This window comes from Chionomys nivalis, chromosome 5, assembly GCF_950005125.1.
Source record: "Chionomys nivalis chromosome 5, mChiNiv1.1, whole genome shotgun sequence".
NCBI lineage: Eukaryota > Metazoa > Chordata > Mammalia > Rodentia > Cricetidae > Chionomys > Chionomys nivalis.
In genome coordinates, this window is record NC_080090.1 from 14,292,270 (window position 1) to 14,305,158 (window position 12,889).

Below are 12,889 nucleotides of genomic sequence, written 5' to 3' on the forward strand. Positions count from 1 at the left end.
TTACCTTGCCTACTCAGTCTGATGTGGTTTACCTAATTTTCCTCATTCTCATTTCCTCTGATCTATTACCTATTATCTGATGTATTAACTCCATAGTATTCAATTTGTTTCTTGTTCATCTTCCTTCTTAAGTACATATAATATAGAGTCAGAAAATTAGCTCATCTTAATCACCATTATAATTCCAGTGCAGGTGAAAATAAAGCACATAACTTTTGCTCAATAATTGATTAAGTGGACATTTGTCTTATATATGCATATTACCAAATAAATATGAATAAGTGATTGCATATTGATGGCAGAACATAAAAGAAAAACACAAGGGGGAAGAGGAGGAAAGAGAAGAGAAACTTGTCAAAGTCGTTCTTGTCCTAGTACCAAACTACACAGGAAATATCACACATCGACACAAAGTTCAGGATGATGGAAGTTGATCAAAGAGTTTCCAAAGCAAGGAGATAATAAAAACAAAATTTTATTAAAGTCATCAACTTCTGTCAGTAAGTCGGACTAGAATATAGAAGAAATACTGACAGGAGGAATTATTAACAAGAAGTTAGGGAGAGCAACTACATTAAAGTATTGCTATATATACTCACGTTCACACACAGGAACACTGCTATTCCAAATACTGTCCCTTCCAGCCAGAATACAGTAACTAGCAGAATTGCCTTTTAATTGAAACCTAAGGAAGAAAATGGTAGTGTAATGTAAAATGATTTGGCCAGAGTAATACTCATTTTCAAGGTCTAGTCAAAAAAGCACCTGAGGATTTTAAGGAAATGGAACCAGGAGGTGGAAAGGGTGTGTAGATGCTAAGCCACTTAACTACCACAGGTAGTTTTACCTCTTAGCAGGTGGGTAAAACAGAATTGCAAGGCAAAGAGACTTGTCATATAAAGTCCTAGCTTAAACTAAAGAAAGCAGTCAGGGCACAGCCAGACCCTGAACCCTTACTCAGCACTGATCATATAAAAGGAATCCAGTACTGCTCACTGTCACAACTGCAAACGCAGACTGCTAACGCAACACCTTGCCAACTCTGGCACTGGGAAAGCTGAGTTAACTGGTAGGAAATAGAGATTGTTCTTATGTCTCAGTTTCTGCTGTTATTGTCTAGGAAGCTCACTACAGCATGCGGGGCTACTGAAGAATAAGTGACACTTATTTTCTCAGTAATGCAGAGAAGCAGGTGTCTTTTAAGTACAGGCCTTCTTTTGTTTGTTTGTTTTTGTTTCTTGGTCTTTCCTTTTAAAGCACTGGAACTGGAGAGAAAAATGGAAAGAGGAGTAGCCAACTTTTGTATGAAGCCATCCAAAATTCTCAAAGGATGTTTAAACCCTTATGCCCTCCTAATTCTTATCTGGTCCTGGTACTTGGTGCTGCCAAGGATTCTGTGAAGCGCTGGAGAGCAGGTTCTTTGTTGTTGAGGTTTGGTAGTTTGACAGAGGCAGGTCTGCTGTGAAGAATGTTTACGACCTCACCTAAAATATTAACATTGAATGCCATACTCCCATTTCAGAGCCCACAGCCCATTGCTGGTCTAATGACATATGACTGGGCTTTAAAACACTGTACCTTATTTTTTGTTTCTCTTATAAATTCTATTAATAAAGCATTATTTTTTCCCTAAAACATTGCTAAATACATTGTTAATTGTATAAGCTTTTGTAACATATAATTTCCCTTAAAATTACTAGCATTATTTTCTATTTAGAAAATGATTTTTTTCACTTAGTGCATTGCCTATATCTTTAAAACCAGAAATTACACCTGTTTTTGAATCTGTCATTTAATAAACACTCCAGTTTTTCCTTCATATCTCCTTTTATGAATTCCACAAGTCACCAGTCTTTCCTATAAACAATATCAGAAGTTCTCTTCCCCATACCAACCTCCCCATACTTTCGACAAGCTCAGACAGATTGGGCCTGCTCACACTTACCCTTTATTACAAACGAAGGACACTTTAGCCCCAATTTGAAGATTTAGTGGAAATAGTACTTTCCCATTAGGAAGCTGGTCCAGGAAAGGTCCACAGGATTTCACTGGAGAAAAAGAGTCAAACAGAAATAACAGTGTGTGGAAAATAAAAACACAAGCCATAAATATCAAACCAGATGACAGTCTGGAGACCCACACATGCGGGAACCACAGGACTCTAACGTGTAGCCTGGCACATAGTGCTAGAGCAGTTTCAGCTTTGGATAAAAACACCATCTTTGTTTGGGGTATACTCCTAGTGCTGGATTTCTAGAGCCAGGTGACATGTTAAGGAAAAACGTTTCATGAAGTGAAAAAAAATTCCCTCAATGGTAAACTGGATCACACATGCCAAGAGGATCACAACTTTATGTGGGAAGTAAAAGAAGAAAAAATGGAACAGCTTTATTTATATATGACAAAATAAACAACTTTTCTGCCAAAAGTGACGATACAATGAAGACACTGTAACTATAACTGATAAATCTTGAATTTATTGTTTTCTCTCTAAGATGTACACTAAGGTTATAACACTCCCAATATCTTTTTTGTTTTGTTTTTCAAGACAGGGTTTTGTTTTTGTTTTTTGTTTTTTGTTTTTTTTGTGTGTAGCCTTGGCTGTTCTGAACTCGCTCTGTTGACCAGGCTAGCCTCGAACTTTAGAATATTGGTCTAGAATAAATGACTTTCTTAAGGATTTCCAAATATTTCTGATGTTATAATAATTGCTTTGAGGTCTCATCTTTCAAGGGTTTCCCTTGACTAATACATGTGCTGTAATATTTAAAGAATAGGCTGGTTAAATTTCTATTGATTCTCAGTTTCATACTATATAATGCCTTTTGATTGTTATGGGTAAAAACATGAACACTACAACTTCTTTGCTCTAGGACTCTAGGACAGTGGTTCTCAACCTTCCTAAAGCTGTGATACTCGAATAGCAGTTCCTCATGTTCTGGTGACCCCCATTCAGAAATTTTTTTTCGTTGCTACTTCATAACTGTAATTTTGTTACTTTTACTGAATCATAATGTAAATATTTTTAGAGATAAGGTTAGCCAAATGGGTCCCAACACATAGATAGAAAACCACTGCTCTAGGGGCTCTAATTAAGTTCTGCCACCTGGAAGACATATATATCAAACTAAAGGACAAGAGATGTGATAGACACCTTTATACATCCAGGGACAGCATCAGTTGAGGCAGCCTTGATGATCTCTCAAGTGAGCAGCAGTCAGCAACACTAATGACAGCAAGGACTGGCTCTACCCTAGAGGCAGTAGCAGGGTCTGGCTGTGTCAGCCATGACAGAGGATGACAGTGTCAACCATGGTAGGGCCAGCTGTGTCACTATTAATGGCAACTGTGTTACTATTCTTGTAGTAACAGTAGTTCCCTGATCTTTGGCAACATTGTTTTCCTTTTACTCTTCCTGTCCTTCTAATATCTTTATAACCCATTATCACCTACAGGAAAGTCTTCAATCCTTGAAGGATCTGCCAAATGGAAAGACCTGGATTTTAATATTTGCTCTGCAAGTTAGTATCTATATCGTCTTGGAAAATTATGTAACCCCTAAGCCTCAATATGGCAAAAATAATAACTACCCCATAGTTTCATTTTAGGAATTAAATATTCATGCATTTAATATGACTAGCCATGGATCACTCATTACATATTAGTAAATATTAGGTATATGAATAACTGATAAGGGCTGGAGATGGCAATATATGAAAAGAACTTCTGTGTATGAGAATTCCCAGGATGTATCACATTCCTTGTTCATATTTAGCTCCTTCTCAGTTTGAATGGATGTGTTGTGAGGGTGCACAAACACCACAAACACATGACCCTTCTTGATTTCACATTCCCTCCCAAGAAAATTTATTCATCCAACCTGTTCACCATACGCCCTCTTCCAGAACCAACCTTTATCTCTGATCCTCCAACACCCCATACCATGGCAGGCTCCCCAAGCCCTGATCAGACTTACCCTTGAAGCAGCTTGGTAACTCTGGCTCCCATTTGTTTAGGTTTTGACACTGTACACTGCTGATTCCTTCCATGATAAAGCCAGGTTGACATTTAAACTCCACAGTATCTCTTAAGGAAAACAAGCTTCTGCTTTCAGACACCATGACTGCATTTTCAACATGGGGAGGTGTACATTTGCCGAGTTCAACGCACTGAGGAGGAGGGCCACTCCAGACTCCAACTTCACCATCATTGCTGGTACAGTGTAAGGATGGTTCACCCACCAGATTAAAGAGCTTTTTCCCTCTATCACCAGTTTTGCAGCGATAGGTGACTACCATTCCATAATAAAAATCTTCTGTAGGCACAACGAACTCTCCATTGGCAATGGCTTGGGGTGCTTCACAAGGAATTCCTGGGTAATGGAAACAGATTATATTTTATATAAATAGGGGAAATCCAACGAATCACAGAATTGAAGATACTTATATTTATTATATACTCAAATGTTCATGAAAAGCATTGAATATTTATTGACTTGTAGATGAGTTTTAAAATGTTGTTATTTAGGCACACATAACAACGTATGCACCTACTTTTTCCTATAAACTTTTCCTACTTTTTTCTTATAAATACATAAAGTTACAAATACAATTGACCTCTTCATTTGAAATAGCTCTTTGATCATATTACAGAGTTTATATCAGCTTTCAGATTTTTCTTCTTTGCCTATTAATTTGCAAATCTGTTGTTAACTGAAAGGAAAATTTGAAAAATAATATTAACAACAAAGTTTTTAGACTATAAGATGGAAGAAATGTCATAATTCACAAAGATTTCTTGAAAAGAAAAATCAGTAACTAGAAGGAGAAAATTAGAAAGTTAACAATATTAAAATGAAGAATTTCTATTTTCAAAAAGAAAAAAGACAGGCCATAGATTAAAAAGAAAACATACTTGTTTTATTTATTGGAAAATATGAAATTATGTACAAGAGTTTCTATAAAATAAGTAAATAAACTAGTAAATAATGCACACCAGGTTTGAACAGTCATTCCACAAACCTGAAGAATTTGTATCAATGAAAATTCAAATCATTTTAGACATTTTTATCATTAGTATTATGCTATGGAAACAACAGAATGATCTGACTATCAAGATCATCATCATGTAACTATGGACAGTGTTATATGACTTATTTGTGAGATGAGATCTCAGTCTGGTGGACAAAAATCTACAGTGAATTACTGTAAAAGAGGTTGAATTATTTTATAGGTCTAGAAAAATTCACATAAACAGGAAATGATCTTCTGCACGACATAGCGTACTATCAAATATTCCAAAATTTCCTCTAGCTTTCCCCCAGGGACTTAGAGCTATTTAGTGGGCTTAAGTTATAGAAATTTTAGATAATTAAACAGACAAATATATAGACACAGCTATAACTAGTTATACTGTGTTTTAATAGGAGAATACATGCAGTTTGAATTTTGATTCTTTTTAACATAAAATGTATATGTTTAAATGTTCCATATGTTGCTGTGGGATAATGCTTTTGTACACTGTAAAAATTTGTTAATGGTATTGGTTTAATAAAACACTGATTGGCCAATAGCCAGGCAGAAAGTATAGGTGGGGCAACCAGACTAGGAGAATTCTGGGAAAAGGAAGGGCCAGATGCAGTCACCACCCAGATACAGAGGAAACAAGATGAGAATGTTGCACTGATAAAAGGAACCACACCACGTGGCTAAACAGAGACAAGAGTTATAGGTTAATTTAAGTTGTTAGAGCTAGTTAATAATAAGCCTGGGCTAATAGGCCAAACAGATTATAATTTTTTTTTTTTTTTTTTTTTTGGTTTTTCGAGACAGGGTCTCTCTGTAGCTTTGGTGCCCGTCCCGGAACTAGCTCTTGTAGACCAGGCTGGCCTTGAACTCCCAGGGATCCGCCTGCCTCTGCCTCCCGAGTGCTGGGATTAAAGGCGTGCGCCACCACCGCCCGGCATTATAAGCCTCTGTGTGTTTCTTTGGGACTGAATGGTTGTAGGTCTGGGCAGGACAGAAACTTGGTTTACAACATGTGAAAGTGTAGGTTAGCCCACAGCTTCACCAACCTTGAAAAATACGGACAAAAATTTTATTAATTTGCCAAGCAGGATGATAGTTACATTAGAGATTGAAAAACAAACATAACTTAAAGTTAACTGGGTTAAAAATAAGATTGGAAGACTTTTTACATTTATATATTCTACAGTTAGAAAAGGAACATCCCAGGACCAAGAAGAACTTAAAGAATGTTGTAGTTATCTTCTGTCTTATGGTTACTATTGCTGTGATGAAAAAACATAACCAAAAGCAACTTGAGGAGGAAAGAATTTATTTGGCTTACATCCTAAAGCACATTCAACTGAGAGAAGCTAAGGCAGGAACTCTAATCAGGAAGAAATCTGAAGGCACAAGCTGATGCAGAGGCCATGGAAGCTTACATTGCTGATGGCCTGCTCAGCCAGCTTTTTTATAGAACCCAGGACAACGAGCCCAGGACTGACACTACCCACAATGGACTAGGCTCTCCCACATATATCACTAATTAAGAAATGCCTTACAGGCTTATGGAGGCATTTCTCAACCAAGAATTCTTATTCTCAATCTTATGTCAAGATGAGACAAAACTAGCTAGAACATCTTCATGTTCTTGAAAAACAGATTATACAAGAGGAATTTTAATAACAATTTTTAAAATCCCTTATAGAGCTTTAGGTTTACATCTGTGATAGAGTACTTCCTAACAGGCATAAGGCCCTGGGTTCAATCTTAGATCTGCAAAAATTGTATAATTCCAGAGAAAATTTAAAGTATATAAGCAAAGGTGATAGAAATAAAAATTTCAACTTACTGTCACAAATAGGTGCTTCATTATCCCAAATGAGACCGTTATCTGAGATTATGCACATAGCTGCAGAGGAACCAATGAGGCGGTATCTATACACAGAATAAAGAATGTTAATTAATTCATAAGTAATTGCCTGCTAAATTGCTGCTTCCCAGAGATTACTACCTTGAAAGCTTTAGGACATTTTTTCTTTTCTTTTCAAAGACCATGAGTTCTGTAACCTTACATTTTTTTTTGGACTTTTTGATTTTCTTCTTAATGCCTTCCTAACTAAATGAGATCTTTCTTTTTATTATGTTATCATGCAACCTGCAATAAAGTATAATTGTTTCCTATAAATCTTATTTTTAAAGACATTACAAGCTTCTTGAGGGCAAAAGAAATGTCATGTGTATATGTATATAATACTAATATGAAAGAATTAATTTATACCTTGAAAACAGTATTGTGAATGCCTGGATAAGGGTATGCCTTATCAGCAAGATTCATTAATGTAGAACCCAGAACTCAAATCTGACCGAAGTTGAACAAAAACAGATTAAAGTCAGGAATACTCAATTAATACGCTGTAAATTGTCTAGTATGTCATAAAATTAAAACAAGTCATTACACTTATTTCACAGCAACTTAACTCTTATAACTATTATGTTAGATTTATTAAAAAAAAACAAGTCATTTTGGGAAGTGCAACTGTAAACGATTGTGTTTTAAATTACACTTGCTCCTTTTCCTCTGTGAAAGAAACTTTTTTTTTTCCTCTTTCTTTTTTTCTTTCCTCTTTCCTTTTTGTTTGTTTGAGACAGAATTTCTCTGTGTTTCTTTTTGACTATCCTGGAACTCACTCTGTAGTCCAGGCTGGCCTTGAACTCAGAGATCCGAATGCTGGGGAAAAGTCATGTGCCACCAGCAACCAGTGGAAAAGAGGATACAATTTTACATGTAAGCTTGTGTATTTTCTACCACAGAAAGAATTAAAATTGACACAAGATCTCTTGTTCTGTCTAGTTACTGTGACACTCACTTTTCATCTTCCCATTCCCAATTTTCCTAGCATATTCTTATTGCTGGTGACTACTTCTATAATTATTTAATTTATAAAAAGTTATATAAAGAATCATATAGAATGTAACCATATATGATTAGCTTTCTACTCAGCATAATAACTGGAGGTTTATCAAGCAATCCTTTCTGTTATAAGTCAGAGTTCACAGCATGGATGTACCACCACTCACTTAACCACTTACCTACTGATGGATATTCAAGTAAGTCCAAAATCAGGGAGATCAATATAGATAAGTGGGTAGTTTTATAGAGATAGGACAGGGAAAGCTTTTCTTTGAGAATGATAAAAATGCTTTTGTGCTCCTAAAGAAAAGACTGCCTTTCACCACTGAGAACAATGTTAGTTGTAGGTGTCATATGTGGAAAATATATGCAGAATCTCTAATCCTTTTATGACTAACTTTTAAAGAGCTTTTCTAACAACGGAAAATTTGAATTTCAAATGTCTTTTCTTCTAATAATGGCTATGTTTTTACACCTCATTCTGTTAGTGTGATATATCACATTTTATTTGTACATTGTCAAGTTTTCATTACAGGGATAAATACCACTTAATCATGATGTATGACAATGGGTATGTTATATGAGTGTACATGGGGTCTGTGTGATAGTGCTGAGGTGATATTTCATTTGTATAAACAAAGCCTGCCGAAGTTCAGAGAGTAAAACACCCACACTGATCAGCCTTACAAATCAAACAGTCGTGGCACACACCTTTAATTCCAGTAGCCACACTAGTTTGCCATAGAAACTGGGCAATAGTGGTGCATGCTTCACTTACAGTCTCATTCTGAGATTCCTGGAGGCAGAATCGCCATTTTAGACTAAGGTAGAGTAAGAGTCAGTGACTGATTGTTTTGCTTTTCTGACCTTCAAATTGAACTCCAATTTCTTCTCTGGGTTTTTATTAATTGTGCTACACAGTGTACTCGTATGTGTGCACAAGGAACTCAGAGCAAGATGCCAGGCATCTTCCTCTATCACTCTTAGTCCACTGCCTTGAGAAAAAAATCTCTCTCACTGGGCTGAAAACTCACTCTTTTGGCTAGGCTGTCTAGCCACCATGCTCTTAGGATCTGCCATTCTCCCAGTGCTGGGATTACAGGCACACGGGGCCATGGCTGGCTTTTTACATGGATGTTGAAGCTTCATCTCATTAGCCCCAGTGTATGCATTTATAAATTCTGTCTGCTAGTAATTTGTAGAGAATGTTTATAACATGTTTATTAAGGATATTGTCCAGCAATTTCCTTCTGTTTTATGTCTGGCTTTGTTATTGGCATAGTACTGGCCTTATAAAATAATTTAGAATTCAGTGGTGAAGTCATTAGGTCCTAAGGCTTCCTTTGTTGGAAGGTTGTAGTAAGTAAATGGTATTTATCTAAGAATTTATGTTTTACCTCTTCAGCTACATTTAACTATATTGTTTTGCTCTCGAACATGTACCTGCAATGCTAACTCACAGCCATCACAGTTTCTTCAACTTCTCACAGTTTGGTTCAGGATTTATCAATGCAAAAACTGTGTGTTTAGTCTGCACCATACCACCCAGTGAGTGTTTTACTTCCTATGTATGTTGCCATAGTTAGGAACATCCCCAAAGGCTCATAGTTTAAAGGCTTAGCCTCCCAGGCTATGATCTTACTGGGCTGTTGTAGAATCTTTAAGAGGTGGGCCTTAAGGGACAAAGTTAGGTCACTAGCTATATGCCTCTGGAGAAGATACTGAGATCTTAGCCTCAAAGCCTTTCTTTTCTTCATGGCAACCATGAGGTGAAAGGTTTACCATGTCCCTGCCGTAATGGACCATGCCACCTTAGATCGAAGCAAGAGAGTTAAGTGAACATGAAGTGAACTGAGATTTCTATAACTATGAATTAAAGCATAACTTTCTTCCTTTTAACTATCTCAATTATTTTGTTATAGTAATGGAAAGCTGACTAACGTGTGCTGTCTTGATTATTCAGCAGGGATAACATCTTTCTCACTTAGTCATGTTATATTTTTGTATATTTCAATCAAGAATTAAACACATATATTCAAGCCTTTTAAGGCTAGGCAACATTCTGATAGTGTGGACTTGCTGCAGAGCACTTGTGTAGCATGCTTAAAGCCTTGAGTTCAACCTTTAGCACAAACAAATCAAAACACAACCAAAACTCAAATCAGGAAGTAACAAATTAGATGTCTTTCCTGAGTCCTGGATAGAAGGTAGTATTGCTGTTCCAGAAGTCTTGATGAAGAGCTGTTGTTGCCAACTCACCCTGTATTACAAGTATAAGTGATACTGGATCCAAACTGAATGTCTGTGATTATATTTACTATGCCGTTCTGAGGATCTTTAGGGTTTGCACATGATTTACCTGTGAGAAAGAAACAGAATTTTTGAACAAAGTAAAGTAAACTGAACTTTTCTTAGTTTATGAAGTTTTAACCTGACTGTAACTTACTGTATATAGAGCATACGTAACATTTCACAGATTTTTGCTACCTTGAGGAAACTCACCAGACATTTCTTTCCAAAAGAACTCCCATCCAAGTTCTTTCTTATTTTCACATGGTGACATCCAAAAACATAAATACTTCATTTATTACCAAGGCATTCTTTTATGTGTTCCAATTCACAGGCCTCAAAGTCTGGGATTTTTTTCATCTCTTAGTTATTAAATATACATTTATTTGCTTTGGAATCACTAATTACTTAGTGAAACTTGTGCGAAGTTGGATACACTAAGTGAAATATCCTGAGGGTGTTTTTCATCAATCATGCTCTGTGATGGTCATTATTACTAAATTTACCAACAATTGAGAAGACAGAAGCACAGAGTACAGATATGATTTACAAGAATGAGTCAATGTACTATATATGCCTTAGATAATATTATGACATGTGTCATAATTTTAAAATTGAGACAAACTTGAAACAGACTCTACTATTTGCCACAAAGTATCTATTCTCTGTCATCTTCCTCTGCAGTTACTCACGTATACACTTATTTTCAGCACTTGTCCAGTCTGAGTTTTGTTCACATACGATAGAGAACTGCCTCTTGATATATCCTGGGCGACATTCATACATCAAAGATGTTCCAATGGGAAACTCGGATTCATCAGTTTGAGTTATACGGTTGGCAAATGGAAACCATGATGGGGCTTTGCACTGGCCTGGAGAATGAGACCACAGCAACATTACATTTACTGGAGGAACTTTTATTCACCTTTTCTTTCTCTCCAATATACTTTATAGATGTGATCAAAGAAGAAAAAGATACTCTAATAGTAGTAAAGGGAATGATTCTTTTAATATTCTTCTTAAAGATTTATGTATTTATTATGTACACAGTGTTCTGTCTGCATGCGTGCCTGCAGGCCAAAAGAGGGCACCAGATCGTATTACAGATGGTTGTGCACCACTGTGTGGTTACTGGGAATTGACCTCAGGACCTTTGGAAGAATAGGCAGTGTCCTTAACCTCTAAGCTATCTCCCCAGTACCTTTAATGGGTATTTTTACAGATAAGTTTTTAAAATAATTTTAGTTAGCATCTATAAGTGAGCCTCTGCTTTAAAAATGCGTCTGCTTTAATATTTTTTTTAAGATTTATTGATTTTATTCTGTGACTCTTGTGCTTGAATGCATATATGTGCACGCCATGCATGCAGTGCATTTGCAAATCAGAAGACAATGTTGGATCCTCTGGAATTGGAGTTATGGATACCTCTGCTCTTTTTTTTTTCTTTTTTTAAAAGCAATGTTTATGTAGCTTAATTCACATATAACATATCAATATAACGTAGGTAGGATAAATAGTCTTTCGCTAAAGGGAAACTCCAAGATAGTTTCAAATTTCAACCAATCAGAGAGTACCTGTGCTTAGATTTCATCCATCCCATCCTCACATTTCACTCTCTCCTGTACCAAAACAGACTCACGCATTGCATCCTTCCTCTCAGTCTCAGTCAAGCAGCCAGCTCTCCTGGCCCATGATCTTCCTCTCTGGCATTCAGGAATGGATCAGCACTTTGGCCAAGGGATGGGGGAGGAGGGATAATAAAATTCAAAAACTGTAACTGTGTTTCATTTTGTGAATGTATTTTCCAATACATGTTTTTATTTAACTTCTAGACTCGGTTATCTTCCCTTAAGGCTTAGCAGAATTAAATTAACTGACAGTTAGGGTCAAATAACAAGTAATCAATAATTATCTGTTGGAACAAAATCATTTTAACTTTGGAAATATTACATTTTTGCTATGACTTCATTTCCTACCAAAACTCTCAATTAATTAATTCAAATTTTAAGGGGGGTAGATTAAGGCATACAAAAGGTTTTGAACAATGTATTTCTAGTTAATTTTTAAACTGATTGCATCTTGTTTTGCATATGTGGAACTTTCGTAACTCCAAAAGGTATGCTAGTTTAAAATAATTTTTTATACTTCCTGATTTTGATGGGTCTGCTTGTTTTACTAGAAGCTAAAGAGTCATGTTCAAATATTCTATTTTATAATAAACTTGTCTATTTCTTTTCATTATGCCCACCTTTTTATATACTGTATTATTAGAACATGAAAATTTAAATTGCTATATTTCATGAAAGATTAACTTTTATCATAATAAAATATCTTTAATTTTCACAACAAATCTTGCCTCATGTTCTATTTTTATTTGTGAAATAAAACTAAATAGGATAGCATATTTAATATCCAGTATTTCAGTTGTTTTATTTGATTTGTGTGTGTATGCGCACGCGGAATGTCTGTGCTTGGTTTGTATGCAAATATGCAGGTTTTGCATTGTGCGGTTGCACGTGTATATGCATGTGTATGTGCACATGGAAGCTTGAGGTGATGTTGAAAACCATCCTCTATCAACTCTTGCAATTTTTTCATTGAAGCAGGGTCTTTCAGTGAAACCCAGACCTTGCTGATATGGCCACTCTTGCTGGCCAATTACCCTGGGATCCCTTGTCTGTAC

At 36.0% G+C, this 12,889-nt stretch overlaps 1 protein-coding gene across 1 annotated transcript in view; it reads right to left on the reverse strand.

The window, feature by feature from the left end:
* Positions 1-12,889, reverse strand: part of Cr2 (complement C3d receptor 2) — a 90,321-nt gene that overhangs the window by 15,471 nt on the left and 61,961 nt on the right. Inside the window, exons 27-32 of the mRNA XM_057769909.1 lie at positions 10,899-11,078; positions 10,177-10,276; positions 6,856-6,941; positions 3,977-4,372; positions 1,946-2,048; positions 600-685 (exon numbers count right to left, since the gene is read on the reverse strand). Of these exons, the coding sequence (XP_057625892.1) occupies positions 600-685; positions 1,946-2,048; positions 3,977-4,372; positions 6,856-6,941; positions 10,177-10,276; positions 10,899-11,078 (951 nt within the window). The remainder of the gene's footprint in view (positions 1-599; positions 686-1,945; positions 2,049-3,976; positions 4,373-6,855; positions 6,942-10,176; positions 10,277-10,898; positions 11,079-12,889) is intronic.